This window comes from Panicum hallii, chromosome 4 (genome assembly GCF_002211085.1).
Source record: "Panicum hallii strain FIL2 chromosome 4, PHallii_v3.1, whole genome shotgun sequence".
NCBI classification, from domain to species: Eukaryota; Viridiplantae; Streptophyta; class Magnoliopsida; order Poales; family Poaceae; genus Panicum; species Panicum hallii.
Genome location: NC_038045.1, coordinates 3,803,727 through 3,831,430, shown reverse-complemented (window position 1 = coordinate 3,831,430; position 27,704 = coordinate 3,803,727). Strand labels below are relative to the sequence as shown.

At 50.6% G+C, this 27,704-nt stretch overlaps 2 protein-coding genes across 2 annotated transcripts; one reads left to right on the top strand and one right to left on the bottom strand.

Annotated features, from left to right (window-relative positions):
- The first annotated feature begins 11,959 nt into the window (after positions 1-11,959).
- LOC112890727 (squamosa promoter-binding-like protein 10) lies at positions 11,960-14,953 on the top strand. The gene is made up of 3 exons (XM_025957579.1): positions 11,960-12,642; positions 13,718-13,899; positions 14,023-14,953. Exons 1-3 carry the CDS (start codon positions 11,960-11,962, stop codon positions 14,424-14,426), a joined length of 1,269 nt encoding a protein of 422 aa, XP_025813364.1. The 3' UTR covers positions 14,427-14,953.
- Positions 14,954-21,674: 6,721 nt separating this feature from the next.
- Positions 21,675-26,913, bottom strand: LOC112888763 (nuclear intron maturase 3, mitochondrial-like). Its single transcript, XM_025955086.1, has 4 exons — positions 24,366-26,913; positions 24,194-24,269; positions 23,079-23,200; positions 21,675-22,059 (listed from the first exon to the last, which is right to left on the bottom strand). Exon 1 carries the CDS (start codon positions 26,765-26,767, stop codon positions 24,524-24,526), a length of 2,244 nt encoding a protein of 747 aa, XP_025810871.1. The 5' UTR covers positions 26,768-26,913; the 3' UTR covers positions 21,675-22,059; positions 23,079-23,200; positions 24,194-24,269; positions 24,366-24,523.
- Between the last annotated feature and the right edge of the window lie 791 nt (positions 26,914-27,704).

Sequence of the window (27,704 nt, the reverse complement as noted above, 5' to 3'; positions counted from 1 at the left end):
GCGGCGTCCGGACGATCAGACGAGAACGTCCGTCCGGTTCGGGATCGCGTCGCATGGAGGTTTTGTTGGTTGGCGTTGAGTATGTTGATCATCAGATGGCTCTGAGCATGGACGGGGCCAGATTTGCGAAATCGAAAGAGACAGGCCTGCAGTAATCGAAAGGCGTTGATCTCCAACTCTTACGCCTGCCAATCTGCCATTGCGCCATGCGTTGAGGATGATTGAAATTCGGCAACTCACTCGCGCTTGCTCCCTGTCGGCAACCGCGACGCCATGCACGCACACATGCGGCTTAGCTTCTCGAATTTTCGTACAAGGCCCCTGCCAGTCCTAGCTAAAGAGATGGAAAAAAAAGAGAGAAGAAACTGCAAATGCAAGCCGGGCCACCGCCCAAGTGCGGATCCGTCCGCCCCGGTTGACATCTGCGTGATCTGGCGCGGTACCACGGCCCCGCGGGGAGGGTGACGTCGCCCCCATTAATCCCAGCACACCGTACCCCTGCCCGCTGCTGGGCTGATCCGCATGCGGCATGCCCCCGACCCCTGCATGCCCGTCCTCGCCCACGCTTTCCGGATCTAAACGCCCGGACACTGCACCAGGCCGGCCGGCGCCCGGCACCCTGCCACGACCCAGGTCGCGGCAGCACGACGAGAGGTAGTAGAGGCCTAGAGGGAGTACCGCAACGATGCTCAGGAGAACTCAGAACCCAGACGAGGTTAGCGCGCGCAGGCACGGTGCGCCGTCCTGATCGGAGCCGTCTGATCGAGATCGACCGTCAGGCCGTTCTGGGCTTCTGGCACGAGCGATCCGCCCGGCCTGCGATACGAGGTACGGCGAAGATGAGAACCGGGTCGAGCTCGAGCAGTGTCCCCCGTGGTATCGTGGCGACACGGGTTGTCCCGAGTCCCGATATATCCCTACTACCTGCCACGTCGGATCGTGGAGCTGGGGTACGTAGAAGCCGCCGGCGGCCGGGGCCACCCGGCCGCGAGACAGCCCGAGGGGGCCCGCGCGGGCCCCAGGCCGTAGTAAATGGAAGGCTAGGTGTAGCTCCTTCAATTCATTGCGCGCGCGCGCCCCGGGCGCATCAGTAACTGGGCCGCCCCCGCTGCGCCGGCACCGGGATCCCACCAGCGTACGGCGCCGGATCTCCACGCACAGTCCCGCGATCTACGACGGGGTGGGGGCGGGCGAGCGGCGGCGCGCCGGGGTCTGCTCGAGCGAGAACGAGACGGAGCCCCGCCGGGGCAGGCTGTAGCACCGCCGGCCGGCCGGCCGGCTCGAGCCGCCGCCGCCGCCCGCCCGGCCAGCCGGCGCGGCCGATCGTGCCGTGCTGTACGGTGCGGCCGAACGTTCGGCTTCAGTTCCGGGCTGCATGCGTGCGGCGGCGCCGTGTGCGGCCGTGGCTGCGAGCTAGTAACCGACACGGCGCTGACTCAACCGCCGGCAGGCGCATGATGAGGTGAGCAGGGGGCTCGGTCCCGTCCGTCCCCTCGTCGCGCCATGTCGAGCCGGGGCCGGGGCCGGGGCCGCGCAGAGTGCCGCGCGCGTAAGATCATGTCGAGCGCAGGAGCGGCGGTCCTGTGTGACGGTGGACCGATCGAGGTAAGGTCACGTCATGCCGAACCAGCGTGCAGCAGGCTCTCCTTGGATGCCTGGGGAGCACACGGTAAAATAAACTTTCTCGTCTAGGCGCTTCGGTGGATAAACTTTCTTTCATCTACTACTACTAGCAAGGTAGCTGCCCTGCGCAGATTAAGGCTTCTTGCAAATTGACAAGTGATTCACCAAGATTATGTACAATCTTGACGATCAAGGGCATGAGTTGACCAAATTATTCCACTACAACACATACGATCTTCTCTGGCGTTTCATTTATATCGCAGAACCTAAAAATTATGTCACGACTGCGTGTTAATGATTAAATCATAATTCTAAGGCCAAACTTAAGGAAGAACATCGCCCGTAATTGTAAAAAAAATGCTTTAGTACCCTTGAAACAAAAGCCTCAACCATGGCCGGTTAGAGAAAAGCGGTAAATAAGGTCCTAGCGCAGTTAAAAAATTTACAAGAAGTCATCAAGCAGACTGCGAGCTCCAAGCTGCAGCATCATGCATATTTCACTGTTCCAGCATGCTGGCAATTGATCTAGCTTCCACCTGGACTTGTCGATCTCCGCACAGTGCAGCCATTCCCTTCCAACGTCGACACGCGAGCACTGTTCCCCCGAAGCGTGTGTAACGCCGCCACCTAGCGCTGCGCATGCCACAGCGCCCCCGCCGCGCGCGCAGGGAGGCAACTATGCTCTATGCACCGCGTACGGCCGGCGCAGCGCCGTCGGCGTCGGCCACAGCGAGCGCACGCGCACGCGCAGGCGCCACGCACGACGCTCACAACCACTGCTGCCACTGTGCGCGGAGGTGGCCCGCCGGCCGGCGCCCGGCACGGGCAGCCGCGGCTACAGCTAGCCTCGCGGGATCCCGACGCTCGCGCGCGCGCGCTGTTCGTCTCATGCATGCGGCCGGCGTCGTCAGCCGGCACTGCAGCACACCTCGGCCGTGTCCAGGACCCTGCCTGCCGCGGCCGGGCGGCCTGCCGGAGCAGGCCGCAGGGCCTCGAAACCATGAACACCCAATGATCCGGTCGCGCTCGCGCGCGCCTCGAGGTCGCCGCGCACGGCCCGCCCCCCGCCCGCTATAACTCCGGAGTTAAAACTCCCTGCCGCCCTTATCTGCCGACCGATCGCCATGTCGACGCCACGCATGGCGAGCCCCGCCCCGTCCCGACCGCGGAACGAAGCCTCACTGTTCGCCGAGATCGCGTCCGTCGGCGTCCCGCCCAGCCCGAAAACGATCCCCTGGGTTTCCCCGCCCGGCCGGCTGTGCGGCGGCGCACCGTAGTCCAGCCGGCCGGCACGACGGCACGGGTACGATCGATCGAGCCACGCGTACATGCCGGCCGGCCACTGCAGGCTACGCTGCGGCGAGCGTGTCGCCGCGCGCCCGCCGCCAGCACTGGTGCTCGCCGTGTCCAGTACATGTGCGTTTCGATGCAGGCCTCGCTCGCTCGCTCCGGCTGGGTCAGGAGTGATCAGGCTGGGCCGGCCGCACAGTTACGTTAGTACGTTCTCTCCTCGATCGATCTATACATTCTACAGCTCCCATTCAAATCAGGGCCGGGCGGGTGTCGGTGACCGTGCACGCTCGCGGCGGCAATGCCGTTGCCCGTTGCTGCTCCGCTGCTGCTGCTGCGTCGCTGCACGTCCACCCTAAATTACAATTTATTTTAACTTTTTTATATATATATTTTATTATGCATCTATATATATACTATATCTAAATATACCGTAAAAGCTAGAGAAAATTTTTTATTTGACACAAAAAAATACGTCGTTCCTTCCTTATTTGACACTCAATTCAATTTTCATCCTTAAAATGACACTGCTATTTAAATGTGAGCTCTAACTATGTTAAATACCATTGAAAAGATACATTTGCCCCTCAAAAATTTTCACGGATAGCACTCATGTCGTGAATCACCAATGTAGCTGTACTGTTGCACAACTATTTGCACCAATTTGACACGGATAATTTTTCCATTTTTTTGCATTATTTTGAATCAAATTTGTAACAAAATAGGCAAACAACACAGCAGCTTTGATGATCGCACCCCTAGGAGTGCGGTGGGCTGTTGAGCCAGACACAGCTGCGCTGGCCATCGCCGCACGGCAATACGCCGGCGCCGCGGCACAGGATGACTCCGCCCCGACGAGGCCTGCTGCCGCATCTGACCCGGGGGCTGACGGTGCGGGAGGGCGTGCGTCGAGTCCCAGGGCCTGCCGCCGCCGCCGAGCTGGACGTCGACGGCTCGTGAGGGCGCGCGTCCACCTGCTCCACAAGCTCCAACGGGGCTCGTGTCTTCCGAATCCACGTCGTCCTATTGTTTCTTGCCGACTGCTGCGGCCGCCGGCCCAAATCGCCGCCGCCGCCGGGCTGGACGTCGACGGCTCGTGAGGGCGCGCGTCCACCTGCTCCACAAGCTCCAACGGGGCTCGTGTCTTCCGAATCCACGTCGTCCTATTGTTTCTTGCCGACTGCTGCGGCCGCCGGCCCAAATCGCCGCCGCCGCCGGGCTGGACGCCGACGGCTCGCGACTCGCGAGGGCGCGCCCCCACCTGCTCCACACGCCCCAACGAGGCTCGTGTCTTCCGGATCCACGTCGTCTCGTTCTATTCTTGCCGCCTGCTGCTGCCGCCCCCGGTCCAAATCGCCGCCGCAGCTGCCCAGGACTAGGATTGTGGGGAGACTTGAACAGGGGAGAACGGAGAGAGGAGAATGGGGGAGAGGTGATCGGCTGGTGAGGGTATTTTTGTCCAGTCCAAAAAAGTTGGCATGCCTGGTGTGCGTGTTTCACGGCACAAGCTAACAGAGTTGACGGCAGTATTATTTTAGGGATAAAAGTTATATCAAGTGTCAAATAAAAAAGAAATTTTTTTAAAGGTTAAGAAAATAACGACTTATTTTATCAATGTCAAATAATTTTTTTAAAAAATATTATGTATCTGAAAAGCTAAAATAAATTATAATTTAGGATCGAAGGATTACCTAAAGCGACGCAGTTAGCTAGCGCGCGGCAGCAAGTGCTTGCCGCTATGTGCGCCTCGGGACGACACGTACGTGGTAGGGATCGATCCCCAGATTTGCCAAAGCCTGTGCCCAGCAGGGGAAGCAGCGGCAGCACAGTGCTGCGCGTTCGCGGCGAGCGATCATGGCATGCACGCACGCACGCGCTGCGTATGCGTGAGAGGTCGAGGGAGGTGTACGGACGCGGCACGCGTACGTACACGTATCTGTGTACGCGACTTGCAGGTGCTGCTCCAAGTCGTACGCAGCAGATCAGATCATGGACGGATGTACAGTTGCGAAGATTATGTAATCTTATAGCTTATAATATATGCTCCCACCATTTTAGATTGCAGATTGTTTTAGCTAATCTAAATATATAAATTTGGCTATGCATCTAGATATACGTTATATCTATATGCACTAGTAAAATTTTATATATTTTGATTTGCTAAAAGGAACTACAATTTCGAACGGGGAGAGTTAAATTGTAACAATGCATAAGTCAGGCTATATTATATAATTCAATATAGTAAGCTGCCCTTTCCATGCTTACATATAGATTATAAATTGGATTATGTAATCTGGGTATTGATACATCGTTATAATAGGTATAATAGGTATAATAGGTCTATTATGTAATTCTATCTATACGTTGTATAGGTATAATAGGTATACTTTTATCCTGCTCCAGATTTACACTGACAAGCAGGGATGGGATTATTCCCAACACGCACTCAGTCCCCTGATTACTGGCTAGCGCGCACACACACACAGAGAGCCGCGTGACAGTAAAATTTTTTTTAAAAAGTTTCTGCCAGTCCCCGCGCGTTTTACTGCTACACGTCTACACGTAGCAAGGTGGGGGCGACCGAGATCGTGCGCCGAGATCCTCTGCGTCCCTGCGGGAGGGTAGCTACTAGCCCGCTGGGTACCCGCCTAGAGCAGCTAGCCTGGGCAGATCAGACGGCAGCGCTGCAGCAGCAGCCAATCGCAGGGAGAATATACGCCCCATCATTAGCTAGCCCCCGAGAATTCACTCACTCCGAGTGAGATTTGGATCCATCCACGCATCAATGCATGCATGGACCCCCGTCGACCCTGCACGCAGCAGGTGATCGATGTGGCTCGATCAGCTGCGTCTAGCGACGGCTCTGATCTGCGTGCACGGCCGATCGATCGGAGCCGCACGTTTTCTCCGCAGCGGACGTGTTGGCTAATCGTGCATTACGCCGTGCAAATCACCGTGGGGATCCTAATTAAGTACCTGCGGTAATTAAGGGGGGGTTGATCTGCTTCGTGTGCAGACGCGTGAAAATTAACGAGACCCTGGCCGGGCTGCTGGCTGCTGGCCACATGCAAAGTAAAGTACGCCGTGGCAGCGGGGGCACACTCCTAATTGCTGGCTTATACAACGTGCGGTACAGCTGACCTTCTTGCAGTTCTTCTTCGATCGTCTCGCACCCTAGCTCGCGAAATTCTGGAAGGGGCGCCGCTATGTTCGCAGTTCGCACAGTGCGGCACCGCAGGCCGCATGTGCGCGTGTTTTTTTCTTGTTTTATTTTCTTTTGTGAAAGAGGCATGTGCGCATGCATGTTACTGTCAAAGTGTCAAGAATAATGGGATAGTGATCATTGTTGGTGACAGAAGCAATCATATGTACAAGGTAATTAATGAGAACGTGTCTTGAATAATTGCACTCGCTCCGGTAACAAACGATTGTGGTCTTTGCACACCGAAAATGCAGCTTTAACCAGTAAGTTTATGGGGGCAAAAAAAAATCTTGTTTTCAAGTGTGCTGTTCTGAATTTCGCGGTTTTTATGAACAACAAGGTGTAGGGCCGTATATAGGGGTACATACAATGCATTGAAAGTCAGTTATTCAAGTCAAGGCAAAAGCCACACAAGATCTCAAGTCAATTCAAGCCCCAGGAGCATGAAAAATCTCGTTTGAAACGACGAGGGTTTCCAAAGACTGAGAGATGATCGAGCCTTCCTGCGCCAAGTTGTGGCACTACTATCTCTACTCCAATCAAACAAACAATAGTAAATTAAACCGCATAAAACAGATCAGTTCTTATTACTGCTGCATGCACACCGATGCACGCACTGCGCTGCAAAAATAAAACGTACGGTAAACTCGGACGAACGTGTGGATCAGTATAGTCCAGAAGAAGCATTACGGCGCAGCAGCAGCAGCAGCAGCCAGAAGCTGAAATTGCCTGTAGAACACGACGCAGATTGCAGAGAGAGCAGGCAGCTATACCCTGTTCCAGAGACGATCGATGAACATGCTACGCAGCACGTAGGACTGTTGCCCCCTCCATTTAAATTAAAGGACCGGCGGCCGGTGAAAAAAGATATAGCTCGACCGATCAGCTCGTAAAATCAATTTAACATTATTACAGTTATTACTGCTAGATGCAAGCTATAAGTGTCTAGGTTAACTAGGTGGCCGCGTTACGTACGGCCGTTCCCGTCGACGCAGGACCATGCGATACTACCGTGATGTACAGAATCCCCTGCTGGATACATACGCCCGTACGTACGCGTTGGTGATGAGTACACGCACACGCATGTTTTCGACGACCGTATCGGATCCATGCATGGGTACTACATATCTTGCACTGTTGGAGCGTTAACAACACTGCCTACCATTAACAATTTTTATCCAGGAGATATGTTGGAGCAAATGTGGTGGCTATATCATGATCGAGTACTTCGTCGTAACGGGCGCCCGTTTTGTCAAAAGGGGGAAATGAATGTGCCTTCCTTACAGCCAATGACGAATGCAGCTGCTAGAGAGCTATAGCCAGGTGAGTGAGCTCCTATCCTACTGATGCTACCTCCAATACAATCCTCCATGCATGCATGTGTCCAGCAGCCTAGCCAGTGTCGTCGACGAACAGCGAATTTGGTTATTAGGGCAAGTAGTAAGTAGATAGTGGGGATGCATGGAGGTGTACGAGCCAGCCAGCAGCGCCCCCCCCTTAAATATCTCTGATGCCAAATCTTTTCGCCTCTGGAGTAAGGATCCTGCGTGCCCCCCAATCCATGTGAAGTTAATACGTACGTGACATCCACTCTTGTTGTTTCCTTCTCCTCATCTCTCTCACCTCTTCGTGGATAGATATCTTGCGTCAAATTTAAAACTTAGACGGGTCCTAGGAGGTGGCACTTCTTGCCATCCATTCTTTGTTTTTAGAAAATTTGCAAAGCTAGATATAAACAGTTACAGTTAAAACAGTTACAGTTATAATAACTATACTAGATGTACCGCAAAATATTACAGAATAATTATGAATGGTATATATAGCGTACATGTCGATGCATAGTAAAACTACTTGTGCCCGGCTTGTCAGCGAGTCGCATACATTTCTAAATTCCTGCAAAACTACAGATTTATAAGACAACAATGGAACTATATGTCTTTTAAGAAGCGTAACGTGTGTATATGTATTGTAAAAAATATGTAGTTTAAAACTATACATTTTAGCTTGGTGAAACATGTGGTTTTGCGATGTGAGTTGACACAATAAATCTGAAGTTTGGTAATAACATATATATATATATATAACTTCTTACAATCCGCTGTTTTGTTAAATGAAAGAGCAGTTCTCTCTGTAACTTCTCAATATAAATATGTAGACTATATATCCTGCTGACTCGTACTTTTGTTTATTATTTTTATGAGATGTGAACGCATTTCAAGGTTCAATTTTTGTGATTTTTGACCAATAAATGATTAGTGAAAAAATATGCTGGTCTTCTGGTAAGAAAACGTTGCAATTGAATCAATATTTGAGAATATATACTTCTGTATAATCAACATCTGTTGCAGTTAGAACGCTGCAATTTAACTGTTGAAGCTTAGTTTTGGACACCGCACTGAGCCAAACCACATATTTTCTCCAGATAACAAACTGTACATATTCGTGTGAATCGATCAAACTGTGCTCAATAAAGATGAAATGACAGAGAGAGAGAGAGAGAGAGAGAGAGAGAGAGAGAGAGAGACCATACATGCATGCAAGCAAAGTCAACCGGCAGGCAGAGCATGCAAGCTCCGCCAGAGCCAGCAGGTAGCAGCAGCAGCAGCACTGACCTGGAACGGGACGCATCGGTCTCGCTCGATCGATCGATCACACATGCGCACGAAAGATCGCATCAATCGCGACATGAATTGCCAGTTGAATGCAGCCGCGGGTACGAGCGAGCCACCACGGCCCGGCCCGTCGTCGTGATCATTCTTCTGCGCGTCCAGTGCAGCGTCCACCTCCATCAATGCCTCGCCGTCCGGCCGGGCGGCCGTGAAGAAACAACAACGGCGCGGCCGGTCTCGGTCGATCCGTCGCCGTCGTCGACTCCATCCATCCAGCTAGATCGAGGGAGAGAGACCTAGCCATTCGAGCAGTTGGCGCCATGCATTTACACCTGCTTCGCTTCTAGCAGTAGCTAGAGAGAGAGAGAAAGAGAGAGAGAGAGAGAGAGAGAGAGAGCACTACACGTTGGATTCATGTAACTGCGTCATCACCAAAGATTTTTGTTTCTGCTGCTGGTGAGCAGTACACGTACGGGATTTACCAGTATGTGTGTCTCCGTGTGGGAAATGCGCTATTGAAGAGTTCTTTGCAGCTGAGAGGGCACCACTGTCACTTTAGCACTGTGCTTGCTCTCTTTTTACCGTTTACGCTTGCTCCCGCACGAGATGGTGCAGGCGGCACTGTACATGATGATACGATAAAAAAGGGGAAAAGTATAGCAGTATGTTTATCCAGCATGCATGCATGGTCAGTCCTCGATCAGTAGTGCGATTTCTGGATGAAAAAGAGAAGGAAAGGACGCTAGTAGCTAGGGGTGACCAATTCCTTTCTTTGGATTGGACTATAGCAACCAAAAGCACCACACGCTGGTCATTGATGAATCAACTCCAAGATGTAGCAACGTTGGTTTTGTGGAACTTATGTGCAAACCAATTGAAATGGTCCCATTTTGAAAATTTCAAGCAAGCATGTTTTGCCAGTTAGCATATATCAATTTAGGATTCTTGCATGAAATGTGTAGAAATGTACTGCATGCTTTATGCCATTACGGCGTAGTAATGTTCCGTTGGGAGCAAGATCATCTTATTCTCTCTCTCTCTCTCTCTCTCTCTCTCTCTCTCTCTCTCTCTTTGAACGGAGCAAGAGCTTATTCGATCATTTGTGCAGAAGTTTATTTTGTTTCTATAGATCCTAGAGGAGCTAATGCATAATGCTCCTTCATCAGGTAGGCCCCTCTCAGTGAGTAAAGTCCAAGCACAATTATGTTGGCAGCCATCAAGATTGAGAGTTTGTACCTAGCAATTGGTAAAAGCCGGCCACTAGTTGTTCCTAGTTTTCTCCATTCATTATATTTTTAAAAAGAAAACCTTGTTTAAAGATTACCTAGTTTTCTTTTGGTAAGTTGCTTAATTAGCTTTTCTATTACATAGATACTTCCTCCGTCCCAAATTATTAGTCGTTTTGGCTTTTCTAGATTCATAGGCTCTGATATACACCTAGACATAATGTATATGTTGATGTATAGCAAAAAACTATGAATATAGAAAAGTTAAAACGACTAATAATTTGGGACGGAGAGAGAGTAGTGTTTAGTTCTCCTTGAGGACTGCACATCCACTTCTTGGGAACCTTCTTGTTACATTTTTAGTTTCTCAAGAAGTCAAGATTAACATATAATTTAGTGCCACCACCTAATTTCATTAAAAAATTATACAATGCTGAGATGTTATGTGGCAATCAAAGTCTCTATAGTAGGTAATTAGCTTTACGGATTCATCAACTATCATTTATTGGCCATGATGAAATTGGAGTCATCTGTTGCAATTCATGAGGCGATGGGGCATGTTTGATGTTAAGGCTCTGTGTTAAAATTTGTACTACCTATATGGAAAATTTAATATTGTTGCCAACTTATGAACAATGAAGATGACTATATGTAGGCTATGGCTGTCCAATTGTGCTTTTGCTGCCACATTTCTGCATGCTAGTGTACTAAAGACTCTTCCCTACTAACATGGACAACTTATTACATATTCATATGCTCTCATGCTAAGGTCGGTTTTGTTTCATAAGCTCTAAAAATAAAATCATCTCATCTACACATAATGACTCAAATTAAATATAGTGCTATGCTTAAAAACATACTTCCAAAGATATGTGCGGTAACTTGTCACATACACATGTACTACAAAATGCAATTTGTTTTGCAAGACATCAGTTCCCTGTTTTGGATATGTGATATTGGAGCTATCTCGAAGAAAAAAAAACTAAAATAAAAAGAAAGTTTAGTGAGCATTTTGGGTTCATGAACCGAGGAAGGGGCTTGCCTTTGAGGAAAGGAATTAAGCAACATAGAAAAGCGTGCGTGCCTAGGCCCGCCTGCATGGATCGGACTGTTTTCCTCTGCACAGTAAACAGAAAGGCCACTGGTCTAGTCTTTTAATGTTGCCTCTGTATACATGTAAGCACATCAAACTTTCTGATACCGGCCCGGGCACTACATGCAAAAGGCTAACATACACATACACACACCGGAATCTTGCGACCACTCATGAGGCAGCACGTGGCGAAGCAGGGTTCGCCATAGAAAACGATGCTTTTTTCATGCAAGAAGAAATGAGGTAGTAGAAGGGAGATGATGGTTTCCTATTTTGTACATGCTCAACTTTAGGAAACATTGTAAGGTCACATGAGTATACTATAAATCCCATAACCTCGAAAACAAATAACGCCATCCCAAGCCTGGCGACCAAGTCGAATCATATACTTGACATTCATGGATCGCACATTGCGCTTTTCGCTGAAGTTTGTTACACCCATGCCCATGTCCATGTCTACGTCCAATACAGAGCTGCACAAAGCTCCATAGAAATGAAAGGAAAATAGCTGCTGCTGCTGCTTCTTCTTCTTCCCTCTCTCTCTCTCTCTCTCCTCCGTTCCCTTGTGTTTCTCTCTCCAAAACAACCATGGCGTGACTTGTAGCGCCGAAAGAGCAAGGGGTCCCAGTGCGGCAGAGGCAGGGGCCATGGCGCCACTAGCGGACAAGCAAGACGCCAAGCGTTTAATACCAATGGACACACACGCGCACTCTCTCTCTCCTTCCCCCACTGCCTTTTTAACCACCCCTGCCGCTGCAGCGTCCCTCCACTCACTCACTCAACCACTGCCTCCAGCAGCAGCAGCAGCCCACGCAGCTAGCTCAGCTCAATCGTCCTCTCCTCTCCATCCATCCATTCTCGTGCTCCCTCCCTCCCACTCCTCGCCACGCACTACAGCGGCGGCCGGCCGGAGGAGATGATGAGTGGTGGTAGGCTGAACGTGGCGACGTCCGCGCCGGGCGACGACTTCCCGTTCGCGCCGATGCAGCAGCAGCAGCAGCCGCCTCCGCCGCCGCCGCCCTACGTCGGGTTCGAGCACGGCGTGGTGGGAGGCGGCGGCCAGCGCGGCGGCGGCGGGATGCAGCACCACCTCTACGACGGCCTCGACTTCGCCGCGGTGCTGCAGTTCCAGGAGGCGGCGCCCCACCACCAGCTGCTCACGCTGCCGTCCAGCCTCGCGCCCATGGCGCCGCCGCCGCTGCCGATGCCGCTGCAGATGCCCATGCCGATGCCCGGGATGCCCGGCGACGTGTACCCGGCGCTCGGCATGGTGAAGCGCGAGGGCGTCGGCGCGGACGGCGCCGCCTCGGCGGCTGGCGGGAGGATCGGGCTCAACCTCGGCCGTCGCACCTACTTCTCGCCGGGCGACATGCTGGCCGTGGACCGGCTTCTGATGCGGTCCCGCCTCGGCGGCGTGTTCGGGCTCGGCTTCGGCGGCGCGCACCACCAGCCCCCGCGCTGCCAGGCCGAGGGCTGCAAGGCCGACCTCTCTGGCGCCAAGCACTACCACCGCCGCCACAAGGTCTGCGAGTACCACGCCAAGGCCTCCGTCGTCGCCGCCGGCGGCAAGCAGCAGCGCTTCTGCCAGCAATGCAGCAGGTACCTTACCCTACGCAACGCCACGTCGTCCTCGACGATCCCTCCTTAGACCTCCTCACACTCTAGCTCCCAGCCTAGGACACAGCACAGTGCCTGTTCTTGCATTGACACGGCCATGGCATAGCTACAACTACACAAGCTACCCTCCGACTAGCTCGCAGGCTACAAAGGCTAGGGCGTACGGCGCCATCGGTAGTTTGGTTTGCCTTTTCACTCAAAGGCTCGGTTCGGCTGCTGCCTGCTGGTCGTCGACTCACTCCAGTCTCCACTCCACCCTGGTCTGGTGGTCTGGTCTTCCCTTTCCCTGCCCGGCCTGCTTTCAGAGCTCGGAGCTGTCATGGAGATCGATATGCTTTCGGTTCGTGTTCCTTGTCTCTTGCGGCCATGGATGGAAGGCTGCAGCTTCCTGCAAGCCATGCATGCCCAAAAGCCACTCCACGCTTGCACGGCCACAGCGGCCTCTCGCGTCGTCTCTCTCTCTCAGACACGACACGACGAGGCCTGTTGCTGACTGTTGTAGAGACTTGTGCAGTGGTGCTGCCAGGATCAAAGCATGAAATCAACTGGAAAAAAAATCACACAAGTACGATGCGATGCAAGTAGGGAGCTCGATGGATCAGCTTGGGTTGTCGTGTTCTTGCGTCTGCTGGTAGCTAGTAGGATCAGTTCGGTTGGGTCTGCATGCCGTTGCTCCAGTTTGCTCTGATCTCGGGATCGCTGGGGGACAAAATCGTGAAAGAATCTCAAGGGAAAAGGCTGCTGCGAGCTGCTTGCTTTAGCAGGCTACTGGCAGTGGCTGCAACGCAGGATCCCGGGCCAGGCCTGGGCGTATCTCTGCTCCTGCTTTACTCTTTATCGTCCCGCTGCATTGACCAATGCGGCTAGTGGACCAAAATTCAGAGTCCGATGTGCATGATACGACTGCGACAAGAGTTTTGTGTCTTCATCCTCTGAAGGGCGTAGCAACTAGCAACAACACAAGTTCTCCGTGTGTACACTTGTACAATGTGTAGGTGATGAACGAACATGTTTATACATGCTGAATTTGTGTGCTGAATTGTACAACCGTGGCTAGGTTTCACGTGCTGACGGAGTTCGACGAGGCCAAGAGGAGCTGCCGGAAGCGGCTGGCCGAGCACAACCGCCGCCGCCGGAAGCCGGCCGCCTCCACCGCGTCGTCCAAGGACGCCGCGTCGCCGCCCGCCAAGAAGCCCAGCGGCGGCTCCATGACGGGCTCCTACACCACTGACAGCAAGAGTAAGCGCATGTTTAATCCTCCTCGATATAGTCCATTAACTCGACCAGCACTTGATGATCTGACTACTGATCCTGATCTGGCAACTTAATTTCCTGATATCTTTTTCACTCGTGGTCGAGCAGACCTGAGCACGGCCAAGTCGACCATGTCATCGAACACGGGCAGCGTGATCAGCTGCCTGGACCAGGGCAACAAGCAGCTGGCGAGGCCGACGCTGACCCTGGGCGCGTCGCCGGACAAGGACCACCAGCACCAGCAGCTCAGCACCATGCTCCAGGTCCAGGCGGCCGCGGGCGGCCACCACCACCACCACCACCACCACCAGGAGCAGCACTTCATCACTTCCCTGCAGGTTCACAACCACAACAATGGCGGCGGCGGCGGCGGCAACAACATCCTGTCGTGCTCGTCGGTGTGCTCCAGCGCTCTGCCGTCGGCCAACGGCGAGGTCTCCGACCAGAACACCACCACCACCAACAACGGCGGCGGCAACATGCACAATCTGTTCGAGGTGGACTTCATGTAGGCCGTACGTGGACGCAAAGCGAGCGAGCACGGGAGTACGTTCCTCTGGCAAAGGTGTCCTTGGTGTGTAGCCGTGTAGGTAAAAGGAATAGGAGAAAGTGAGAGTGAGAGCGAGAGAGCAAAAAAGGCATGAAGTGAGAGAGAAACAAGAAAGAGAGAGAAGGCTGAGGGTGCAAGCAGGATTCCATCCATCCATCCATCCACCAGTACTCAGTAGCAGCTAGCTGCAGCATGCCGGTCTAGCAAGGTATAGCTAGCTATCTCATTTCAAAGTTGCATGGCTACAGCCATAGCAAAGCCATGCATCCAGCATCCCCCTGCTTGGGTTCTCTACCTGTACTGAACTGCAGTGCGTCTGCATCCATCCATCCAAGCCTTTCTGCCTTCCCATTTCAGTGGGGAATAATGTGTCTGCTATTATTTCACCTTTATTTCTTCTTCCCTTTCTAGTTTCCTCTTGTTGCAAGGTGAGGGTGTACTGGTGTAGTAGTGCGTGTGTTGTACCAAACTACCAGCTGCTGTTTCTTTTTTACTGTGTCTCCAACAATTAACAGGCGAGATGATGACTACCTGTAGTAGCTCCAACAAGAGATTTACTGCTGTTAGTTCCAAATTGTGACTCCAGAACTAATAATCTTTCTGAATCTAGATAACCTTGCTCTTCTTACATATATACAAAATTAAAGATGGTGGAACTAGAGGTAGACGATGATGACTATCATCGTACCATATATCCATCACCACCACCACTGCAAGTTTACCACTCACACTTATTGCATGTGAAATGTGGAGCACCGCATTGGCGATGAGCCCCACAGATCCCTGCGCGGATACGATCGCCGGGAAGAACCTTAAATTCACCAGAAGCTGGGCCTCCAGGCTACTCCTGCTCTCTACGCTCCCAGAGGCCACAGCCCATCAGCACGCACGCATGTGCCCCTCATCGATCCATCGAGTTCATTGATTAGGTCCCCAATGCAAATCGATCGATCGACGGACACGATCAATTAAATGGTGGTCTCTCTCTCTCTCTCTCTCTCTCTCTCTCTCTCTGCTGTAGCCATGGATCTTGCTCCAGATACGACGTGCAGCTGAGTGAATTAGCCCTAGATGATCCTAGGATGCACGAAGTGCGTGTGCCCCGGGTAGTGTTGAATACTCGCGATCGACGGGAGAGTTATGACGTGTGTCCCGGCCGGCGTCGTCGTCTTCTTCTTCTTCTTCTTCCCCCTTGTGAATTCAAGGCTGGCGGGGCAGGCGTCACGGCATGGCATGGCTTGCCGATTCGGTTGCGCGCGGTGTCCCCAGCTCCGATCCCCGGCCGGCCATGGCCGCTAGCGGGTAGGGGGAAGGGAGTGGAGCTTGGACCACGCGCCCGGCATTGAAGAAGCGTACTTATTTCGCAAGGACATGGACATGCATGCATGTGTGCGGACAGATGCCACACGTACGGTGATCCAATCCGTGGACCATGCATGCGCCTCTCGTGTTTACGTGTGTATAAGCTCAACGTGGGAGAAAAGAAGTCCATGTCTAAAAGTTAAAAAATTAGAATTGGGTGAGAATTTTGTCAATAGATACAGGGAAAAGTCCAGTTTACATTATTAAATTTTCACGAAAATCCGATTTTCAACCTAACTACAAAACCGGATAACGAAACCATCCAACTGTCGAATCAGACAAATTTAGCTCTTTAGGTGGTTTATTATATTTCTTGAAAAACCATCAAATTTCAACATTATTTGTAAGGAGAGTAGTGCTCATTTAGCTATCTTTAGCTTCTTTGTTCTCCGACGCAATATAGGGTTAGATTTTTTTAAAAGGCAATATAGGGTTAGATTGGGTTGAGGTTGGTTGGGCCTTAGGATATCGGGGAAGATAGGAAGAGAGAATTTTGAGGGGTGTTGGGGTGTGGAGGGTCGATGTTGGGGCTTGTTTACTCGATGGGTGGTGGCATATCAATGCCATGTAGAGGACTAAGCCATATAGAGATAGCGGTAGGGTCGTTACACTCTACTTCGTAGTGGTCAGCGGGAGAGGGGTGGTAGGCATGAGCTGATGGAGAGGAGGTCAGGACGATGGCTTCTTGCTGAGAGAAAGAGGAGAGATTTCTAGCATCAAAAGTGTTTTGTATTTAGCGAGATGAGGCTAGGATGGATGTGATGAGGATATCATCTACTCGGATACAATCATATTGGCAATTTTTTATTTAAAGGTGAAACAATTTTTTGTCATGATTGTATTTGATATATTTGATGAATTGGTGCTGCACCATGATGTGTGTTCATTGTCATTTTCAGAAATACATACATGGATAAAAAAGAGTATTAAACACACATTGCATGGAAAGCATGGAGGATCAAAGAAGTTGATTGGGACCAATTATATATATTTTCAACATCCTCTATCAGGCCACCACTACACTTTGACCAAAGAAAGAAAGAGATTGAATCTAATACGTTTTGGAAAGGCTGGATTCGGACTGTAAGAAAGCGTCAACTTCTTATGGCCGCCACGATTTTATACGGACTCCATTTTGGGCGTTCAAGTAGTACTTGATGGAAATTTTTACTCATATCCACATGTGCTTTGAGGTGGCTGTAATCACCGATTTATTGTAGAGACCTTTTCTGACTACGATGCCGTATCACCTGATTTTGGCTCGATAGGTCGTGTATCAAGTGAGGCCCAACAGGACCACGCTCTAGGGTTCTGGAACGACCCCCACCACTTTCTGGTCATCCTCTACCCTCTGATATACCTCCGTAGCCACCACAAATAGATGAGGTTTTATTTTGTTGAAAGTATTAGCCATTGCTACTTTCTTGTAGACGTGTGTGTCGGCTAGACCATCCGTTTTACTCGGTAGAGAACCCCACCTTTATATTTTCAGATTGGTTATTAACGTCATATTTGCAATTGAGTTGCTTGTTCTACTTGTTCTTCGATTGCTTGTAAGAATTATCCTAGTAGTTTGGTTGATCGTGCTCCATAAGATTGCGGCAAGCATTGGAGGTGGTGTATCGGTTGCTAAGGCGCATCATCCCTGGATGGTTGTAGTCAGGTCGTGAACATCATCTCCATCCCTAAATCGAGTTATCCATCCTCTCTCACCAAAAGATCGAGGTTCAACCCTACGGGTTGATATCATGATGGATCATGGGTGTGCCGCCTTAATGAGCGGCCAAGGGCTAAGGAGGTGGTGCGGCGCATTGGGTGGGAGGGCTAAGGGCGAAGGCTGTAGCCATCTCGAAGAAGTGGGGTGGGAGAGAGAGATCAGTTATCTAATATTTTTGTGCACAAATCAAAATAACGATTCTAAAATCTAGCGGCTATATACCATTATAAATATATAATTATCACACATAGTGCCATGAAACATAAGGTTACCTGCCAAACTTTCTATCGAAACCATAGCCTCGAATTTTTTGTAGGGTGAAAAATGAATAAACCCCATATGCATGTGCACGACATGTTAACTGCTTAGCTGTATGTTGAGACCTCCCTAGGCCATATTGCGATCCCCCACGCGGAGGAAAACGTGCCGGCTCCCGTCCACGCGCGCGTACACGATCCCATGGCGCGTGGGCACGGGGCACAGGGTGTGCAGCAGAGGAGGAGACGTCATGGCGAAACGGACTCTGCCAGCCTGCCGCCTCGGCCTCGCTACCGAGCGAGCTCTCTGGTCGGTGGTCACCCACCCACGCGCCGGCGTGGACCGGCACGCTCGCACGGCGCGCGTGCATACCATACCCACCGCGTGCTCCGCCAGGGCGCAAGCTGTGAGCGTACTCATGTCCGCTTCAATACGAATGCACGTGGCAACAATGGATGTGGAAAAAAAATTAGCATCGGCAGTGAGCGAGATGTACATTTCAAATGTGCATTCGTATTGAAGCGTACTCGTGTCCGGTAACTTTCGATTTGGGATAAATTTGGGTGCAGCCACAGGCATGGTTTCTTCATTTTCTTTTTTTTTATTCAGCAAGTAAAACATGCACTTGAGCAAGAATTACAGATGGCAGCTGAATTCTCAGAGGTAGAAGAGTAGAAGACGGGGTATCTCGTCATCTTCAAAATTGCTAGCTAGCTTGGGCGGCCCATCTTCTTCATGCGGCGGCGGCATCGTAACTTCTGGGCCGATTCAGGGCTGAATCCGGAGAGCAATCGCGGCGCTTTTGGGCCGCTCCACGCGCGGGTTCCGTGGGCTGCCATCCTCGCGGTTGTTGTGTTGGTGCGGCCCGTGCCTGTGGTGGGCTGACAAAGGACGAAAGGCCTTACAGCCGAGTTTGAAGGATGGAGCCCAGCTCAGACCACGTACGTGCGTAATCTAATGCTCGCAGAGAAACAGCAACAGACTCTGAACTCCTCTTCTTCTTCAGGTTCTTCAGAAGCAACGCATCCAGGTCCAGGGTGTGTTCGGTCAGGTGCTCAATCCAAATTTTGGCCACCATTTGGTTTGGTGCCAAGACTTGCTTTGTAGCCCCCTACTCTGGCCTTTGATGGCCATCAAAATGATGACCGAAATTTAGCTTGGCTACTGCATGACCATTTTAGGCGCAAACAGAACACGATAAAAAGCCATAATTGTTACCTGGAAGAGCTACGGATGCCCTGTTCTTTCAACATTCCATGGCAAGAACTGGGGCACAAATTAGATGAGCAATTCAGACTGATAAGCAACGCACCATGCTCCAGGAACCTCTTGTTCATCAGGCGGCACAAGTCACAGCTTGCACGAACGCTTCGTCCCCAACTGTACAACAGGCAAGCCTTTTTTTTTTATACACAACGACCCTCCCAGGCCTGCGCACCTCCCAATCTCGGTAGGCCTCAGCGAGGACGACGTGACATGATGGCCATGGTGTCCCTGCTCTTCGCTCACGGAAGACCAGGCTCTGGACACGCCGCGGTAACATTATCTGACGCCGCCGGCGGCGGCGGCGACGCATCAGTCTCGCTGCGCCGCGGTGCGGGTCGGCGGCCGGACGGGCCAGAGCGGCAGCCTCCAGAACGGCCGCTTCCGCGGCTTCGGCAGCGTCCCGCCGGCGCCGGTTCCGACGGCCTCCTTCTCCGAGCTCAGCATGTTCCACATCACCTGCACGTCCTGGTACCCGCAGGTCTGCACGTCCTGGTGAAGGTTCAGGATGCCGCACTCTGCATTGATCGAATCCATCCAATTTGGAAACAAGTGAGAGAAAAGGGGATCACTTACTGCTCAAAACTTCAGTTAAAGCGAAAAACTGAGGGATGATAACGAAGATCAAATGATGAACCACAAGAATCGCAAGGATTGCGTAGGAGATTGGGTGGTCCAAGGTCCAATTGTCCGCATACGATCCCAACGTGCGGTTGGAAGCACAAAAGATAGCGTGCCATGGATCTTGGCGAGCAGGGACCATCACCGATCGCTAAATGATTTGTTTGTCTCTTGTGGTGATCTCTCTCTCTCTCTCTCTCTCTCTCTCTCTCTCTCTCTCTCCCCCCCTTGAATTTTATGCGTTTTGGGAAACCAGCAAGCCTTGCTCAAGCTCTATTGTGTTCTACTGTGGTTAACAGCGCTAGCAGGGTGCCTAGATCTGCCGACACTGCAAACAGTTGCGTGTTTCTATTGAAAAAAGAATCTTCACTTCGACATGCAGGAATCGAAGGAAAGAGCTCAAACTTTCGATGGCATTGTGCAAATCCTAAAATGTGGCTGCTCGTAACGTTTGTGCAAGAGATTCATGCCATGAAGTACTTACTATTCAGTTGCTGCTCCTGTTCTAAGTTTTTGCTTTCAAATCGGTCGAGGAACACGATTACGCTGCATTACTAAGCAAGAGCGCGAGGAAGTAGGGCACGGTGGCTTACCGCCCTTGCGGACGCGCGCGCGGGCGGCGGCGACGGCGAGCCAGGCGCGGCGCACGGGCGCGACCACCCTGGCGCGCCACCACGCCATGACGCGCGTCCCGATCTGCTGCTGCCGCTGCCGCCGGCGGCTCGCGGGCTGCCGCGCGTCGCCGCTGTCGCCGGCGCCGCCGCACGGCTCGGCGGGCCGCCGGGGCCGACCGCCCAGCCTCGCCGTGGTTAAGGCCGGCCGCTGCAGGCTCGCGAGGAGCCTGCCTCTGCCTCTCTGAGTCGATCTCTCCCAATGTACCCACCTGGCCACCTTACCCCCCTTGCCAGCAGAGTGTTTTATATGCAAGTTTCCTTAACCATTTGGCCTATGGTACTTGGCACATTATCGTTGAGTGAAATGACTTAACCTACTACTCTTTTATACTACTGCTAGTAGAGCGTTTCATATGAACCTTTCCAGAGGAATCTACGAGTTTTTTTACCCTCTTTTTCCTTTCTTTTTTATGCTCACAGTTTCATTTTGTTATTCAGGGAAAAATTCCACCAGTTTATTTTTTTTTCTAAGACCCTCTACGTGTCTATTAGGCAGGCGTTAGGATTACGGCTAGCGTTCACGTGGTTTGAATCTGCAAAACCACGATACAGCAAAAAAGCTTTTGCGTAGAATTGTAAGCAAAAGTGCACTTATGCGTGTAAACCAAAGGTCAAAACCATGTGCCGACAAAAGTAGAGTGTAGTATAGATTCAAGTCCCATCTGTAAACTCCCTCGTAATTCAGCCGACAACAAAGCGGAGTAGTAACAGCGATTGGAAGAGCCGGTTTACTTACGGTTTGAGCCTGCCTGTTGTTTTGATCTGGTTCCACTTGTGACTTGGCAGTTGGGACGCATGATGTGCCTCTCGGTTGTTGGGAGGTCCGGGAGCTTTGGACGGATGGACTGGCTCAGCTTCAGCTCAGGCTGTACCGCGCGCGTGGGGGCAAGCGACGAGCTTCACGTGCTCCACCCAAATCGTTCCAGGATCCTGAGTGATCCTGTAGAGAGAGATGCCGTCCCAAGTGGGGCATTGACAAGTGGGGTATTCTTTTACTCGTACTCGTTCCGGCACCGTCTACCAATAGCCGCCGTGTGAAACGCCGAGCGCCCCCCCCCAAATGTTTCTGAGCCCTCAGCCTTTCAGTTTCACCAGCAGCGCCAAAGCTGCAAGGTGCGTGCCGTGCAGGCTATAGAAGAGATGGATCACATGAGCGTGTACAGTCAGCGACTGGCTGTGGAGAGAACATGGTAGCCGGATAAGATTCGGCAACGAACCTATGAAATTATGCTAATTTTGAATTCCATTATTGTGAGGGAAAATGGAAAAGAACATGCAAACGTACCTTGTTTTAGACTGCTGTGAACAGTTTGACTTCCATACAGTTCCAGAAAGAACTGTGTTTCTGGAACTGAAGCTATTCATGCCCATTGCTTGCAGTTTTGCAGTATGTAAGCGGACAACCCCTAGCTTTACCTCATACGCGCGTACAGATGTGCCGAACACTATATGCATGACAGAGTTGGGGCCATCTATTATTGGCATGTTGATTGGTACTGTTCAAATTAGCGATCTTTAATCTTTGCACTAGGTGATGATGTATTGATGTGATCTCCACTTTGCAGTCACAATGAGCATACCTCTGCTCGAGGTGCTGTGGATTTGAAGTGACGACGCGGCTGCAATATGGGAGCCACCATGTTTCCCCACTGTCCGCGTGGATGGCATGAGGCACTGTCACCCTGGTGGACCAAGGAGCCCTGCACATAAGACCAATCATGTTATCTTGGCTGCTGCCTCACGGTGCAAATGAATATGTTGTTCTCAATTCCATGGACCCGACCCCCCTTTCTCATGTGTCTAAAATGAGGGGTATCAGAAGTCTCTTAGGGGGGCCAGTGTATCCTGTTGCTAATCCATGATGCGGCACCACAAACAAAAACAGTTCGGTAGGTGCCACATGCAGGATGTAGCACATTGCATATCTGTCTGGAGCAATGTTATGCATGCATATGGTTGTTAGCAACTTCTGCCACGACAAGGAGATAATGGAATGCACTTGGGAAGCTATGATGTCAAGAGGACCACGTAATATTGTAGACAAGGGAAATTATCACAAATGGCTTCCCGTTCAGCATGCAAACCCACAGGCATGTGAAGGAGAAGCAGGAACCACTTTGACCATGGATTCCAGCAGTTGGGTATTTATGATGCATCTAGTCTACAAAGATAGAATTGGTTGGTGCTATTGGAATCCTTATGCATTCAATATCAAAACCAACTAGTGCACAATAAGGGAGCACTGGTTCATATTTATCCTATGCCTAGTTGTACGATGAACACATGCACTAAGCCACTAACTACTAACTAAATCCCGTTCATCATCCACATAAACTACACCAGAATTTGGACACCATTTATATCCAGTATTTCCATAGAAAGATTCCGTTAAATGTTTATCTGGAATTCAGAAAATGACAATTCCAAGACTTTCTACAGTACAAACATGCCATTCCCAACTAATAATTAGTCCAGGAGACAAGCAAACAGGACCTGCACAAATGATTTCAACATGATTGAAAAGATGATAACAGGAACATCAGATCCAATAGTGAAGATAGCAAGTTTCTTTCAAGCTAAATAATATTAATAATAGTGTGCACTTCATCATCCTGCTAAGATCAAACTGCTTGGTGCTGATGTAGATACCAATTTTAATGATTTATTCATTATACTTGTAACAGGAACAGAAAGTAACATGACAACTCGGTTATCTTACCTGCCCATCATAATCACTGCTACAATACTTAGAAATCACTAAGCCAGCCAGGCAGATAAGATAGACCCTTCGATTGTGAATGAATTGTTTTGACATGATTGAAATTGTCTGGGGCAAGTCCACTGCAATAATAAACTTGCATAAGCACCCAGATATTATATGACTTAACCTCCTCACATCAACAGTCATATTGCTAATAGTAGGAGCAAAAGCAATAGGAACAACAATATGCCTTACCAGGATTTGAAGTACATCAACAATCTCATAAGTCATAACAAAGGGAAAAGAAATGCATAATGCTATATTGTAGGTAGGCTGCACAAAAGTTTTGCTCGAGCAAGTGGGTATCTGAGTTCAAGTTAGTCTCTAAGGGGTAACTTGCTAAGCATGAGGGATGCCAAATGCATAATCATCATCTAATGCCACTACAGCTGGTTTCTCAAAATCTTCCATTCTTGTATTGAGCTGTGTTATCGTAAATCTTTACCTACAGTGACCTGTACTGCTAGGAACAATAATCTGCTTAAAAAGTTAAACACCAACTGATAATACCATCTAAGCTTTGATGTTTGATCTTTGATATGTCCAAAAGTATATAGATTGGCACAATCTATATTACTAGTTCCGTAGTTCAAAATACCTTTAATAATATGACTCACTAAAATTTTACTAATAGATGTTAATACGAATTTACAAAATTATTGGTTACAAAAATCAATTTGGCAACCTTGTAAAAGTCAGAAACATCAAATAAGAAATAACAGAGAGAATACCTAATGAACTTTTGCCTGGTTTCATCAAAGTAGGGTGAAAACAAAAAATACAATTTCACAGAAGACCAATTAACGAAACAATTTGTTGTGGCCCAGAGGCCCATGGGCTGAATGGGTCACATCTTGGGAATTGGGATGTACCCTGTTGATTCACAAGGAAGCTACAACAATGTCTAATAGCTACAAAAAATTATTCAGAAGTGAAGACTACCGAAACAACTGAGGAAGTTTAAGGCTACTTGACAAATGACTACTTTTGCAATGTGTATAAATAATTTAAGAACATGCACAGGAACTTAGTCACCAATTTGGAACATAACTCCAGTTGAATGGAAGAAGTACCTGAGCTGAGTATATTGATATGTAGTTCGTTCTTAGTCCTGCACACTGCAATTTAAACACTTGCAAAATTGCAATCCTGCAAGAAAGAAATGTAAGAAAATCAAAATTTTCAGTTAGTGACATTCAGATACCTAGCAGGATTTTGGGACTACTATATATAAAGAGCACTTACCTCTGGAAACAAAAAAGAAATATATCTTCTATCATGTATTGAAATGGAATCCATGAACCATTCAGTAAAATAAAAGCAATATCCGATGCACTGGGCACAACCTGCAATACTGAATGAGCCACAATCTGCAAGAGGCATTGTTTAAGTACTTCTTTTTCTCATTCCACATCAACAAATTGAGTACAGTCAATATCTTGAAGAGTAATCTTGCCGAGAAGAAGATCACTCGCATGCATAGAGCACAAGGGGAGGCATTTCTTGTTCAGGCTCTCATGAATGGCACTTAGTCCATGGACCCACTTATTCTCATTCAATGGATCAATATTAAGGCGATTTTGCAGCAAACGTATTCTGTAAAGCACAGTGTCTGTTTTTGCACAAAAATGTGTCAGGCATGGATATGACGTGTCATCGACTGCCAGTCTCACCAATATCATTGTCAAGGCACCATCCACAGGCTTTGGGTCAGACAAATTCTTATCACCCATCATTTTGATCTCCCGTTCCGTTGGGAAGTGCACTTCTGCCACTCCATCATCATTTTCTACTTTTAAATCCTTTGTGAAATGGCTAATTGCTTGCCTCTTAGTGCACTCATGCTTCTCTGCTAATGTCAAGAAGCAGGAGAACCTCAAGTGGTAACTGACAACAGTCTTGACCATCTTGAAGTTCCGGCAACAGCAGAAAAAATCTAGCCACCTTCTTCCCACACCGGCATACCATTTAATGATGTCCGCATCATCCAAACAGAGAAGTAGCTTGATTGGCCGTGGCCGGCCCATGGAGTTTGTGAATCCAGCTAGCTTTACTGCCTTCCTTACAAGCTCTATTGGCACATTAGCCCTCATCTTCAACTCTGTCAAGTCCTCAACAGTCCTCTTCTCGTATTCTTTCTCATCTTCCTCCTCTGCTAGCCTCTCCTCTTCTTCTGCCATGTCATGGCCCCTCTTAGGCATCAAAAACCTGTCAAGTGTCTCCTGAAATTTGTCATATGAATCCACCAGAGCAGGCGGCAATTGATCTCTCACCCTAGTCAGTGACAAGAAGTCACCTGATGTAAGCAGTCGGTGCCAATATTGGCAGTGCTCCTGTGACTTGAAGTATTCAGCCACTGTATCCTCTGCCCAATCCTTGAACACTTGCCGCACCTCATTCTCAATCTGAAAATTAAATTGAAACTCCTCGCCCCGCCTCACCCTCTTGAACAAGTGGTTCAGTATCTTCAAGCCGAGCTTCTTCCGCCGTGTCTCTCGTGCATTTTTCAGCTCCTGCGCCTTTTCTGCCTTCATCTTCAGATACTTCTTCCTTGCCCTCTTCGCTTTCTCTGACATGGGAGGGTGCAAGACTGATGGTGGCACAGCTTGGAATTCTATCCCGAGGAATTCAATCTTCTCTGACACAGCACTATGGACTGAGCTGCCCAACCTGTCCACCTTCAACTCCAGATCCCTCTCCAACACTGCAATGATCATGTCCCTGATCTCAATTGTGAGCATCTTCGACCCAGACGTCACAACCAGAATATCATCGAGATACCGAACTGCATAGACTCTTACAGGTGTATGCAGAACGCTATCATGCTTCATTCTAGGATTCTTTTTGTGCACTTCCTCCCGGACGGCCATCAACTCTCTATCCACAGGATCGAAGAATATGTTCACCAGCGTGGCCGTGAGCTCCGACTCCTGTGGCAGCCCGCGTCCGAGCTCGCAGCCGCCGAGCTCAAACGCAACCGCATCAGACGCGAACAGCTCGTTCAGGTATTCCAGGAAACCTGGGTCGTCGACCTTACCGGAGATGGCGTCGAGCAGGTGGCGCACGTGACGGGGGCCGAAACGCTGGCGCGGGATGGCGACGCGGAAGAACCAGGACGCGCTAGGGATGGACCTGAGGTATCGGATGGCGGCGTGGCGACCGCGGTAGGCGAAGGTGGCCGCTCGCGGGGCGAACACGGCGTCGAGGGCGTACGCGGCGCAGCGCATGGCGAGGCGCAGCGGGAGCGTGGGGAGTGCGAGCGCCTGGCCCTTGAGGCGGGACGGGAGGAGGAGGCGGAGGTGGGAGGAGGGGGAGGAGAGCGCGGCGGCCGCCGCGGCGACGGTGGTGGGTGGGGGTTGGGGCGGGGTGGGAAGCGAGGGGTGCGCGCGGCGGCTGAGGTGGAGCGCGGAGGAGAGGAGGACGGAGGGATGCGAGAGGAGCGGGAGGAGGGAGTGGAAGCGGTGGGTGGAGGCGGAGTAGTGCCCGCGGCGGAGGAGGAGCTCGAGGTCCGCGGCCGAGAGCGGCGGCGCAGCGGGTGGAGTGGTGGCGGGGGGCGCGGGTGCGGGCGCGGGGGCAGTGGACACAGCGCGGGATGTGGGGCAGATGAGGCGGTGCCGCGGGCGGGCGTGGGCGAGGCGGGGGAGCATGAGCGGCGTGGAGGTGGAGGCGGTGTACGGGCGGCTCGGCTGCGGCGGCCGGGCGGGAGCAAGGGAGAGGTTGCGGTCGCCGATCGTGGCGCCGCTGCGTCGAGGACTCGAGGGAGAGTGGGAGAGGAGGAGGCGGAGCTGTGGCGCGCGATGGTGGGCCGATCACGGGCCGACGCGTGTGCGCTGGGCCGCCGAGATGAACGTGGCCCGTCTCTCTATAACGGCCTGTCCGATATATAGTTTTCGGCTTCAGAAATTAGTATTTTTCAACTTCAGAAATCCTCTACTGAGAATGTATTAAACCAAAGTTCAAAAAAAAAGAATGTATTAAACCACAACTACTACAAGAAATGACTATCACTACAAGGTTAAGCACGTGACCCTTATCCAAGACAGCACCACAAATCACTGACGTACACAAGCAAAACAACAAACAAAAAAGGAAGAGATTTAAAATCTCTAATTTGCAACTTGGTGAATCCAGCAGCTTAGTTTTTTAATATCAATTGAACCAACTCTGCGTCAACTCAGGTGAAATGCAGAGGCAAAACTTGAGTCAAATCCAGTATAGGTGAAGTCGTGAAGAGAAACTCTGGAGCTTGGTGGCCAACGGCTGCCGAAGACTCCGATTCAGAGCGTCCGCAGTACTTCAACGAACCAGGGTCACGAGTCACGACGCCTCATTGGAGGACATGACGTGGGATGGCATCATCGTCCGTTTGGAACAAAGTTTTTTTTTTCACCTTAAAAACAGAGTGCAAGGATTGCTTCAAAAAAAAACAGAGTGCAAGGCAGCGAAAGCCACGACAAAACCCCTCCATAGAGGGGAGCGACGTCTGAGGGCCGTCGTCGAGATCAGCAAGATCGCGTCAGGCTTCTCAGCACCATCAGGTCTGTTCGGCTCTTCCGGAACAATTAGTGAGAGTTCGCTGGCATT

What these genes read in the sequence shown, in the direction of transcription:
- LOC112890727 (XM_025957579.1), top strand. Translation starts at nt 11,960, where the DNA reads ATGATGAGTGGTGGTAGGCTGAACGTGGCGACGTCCGCGCCGGGCGAC. An exon ending in TTCTGCCAGCAATGCAGCAG is followed by an intron (nt 12,643 to 13,717) that starts GTACCTTACCCT and finishes AACCGTGGCTAG; the next exon opens with GTTTCACGTGCTGACGGAGT. An exon ending in CTACACCACTGACAGCAAGA is followed by an intron (nt 13,900 to 14,022) that starts GTAAGCGCATGT and finishes GTGGTCGAGCAG; the next exon opens with ACCTGAGCACGGCCAAGTCG.
- LOC112888763 (XM_025955086.1), bottom strand. Translation starts at nt 26,767, where the DNA reads ATGCTCCCCCGCCTCGCCCACGCCCGCCCGCGGCACCGCCTCATCTGC.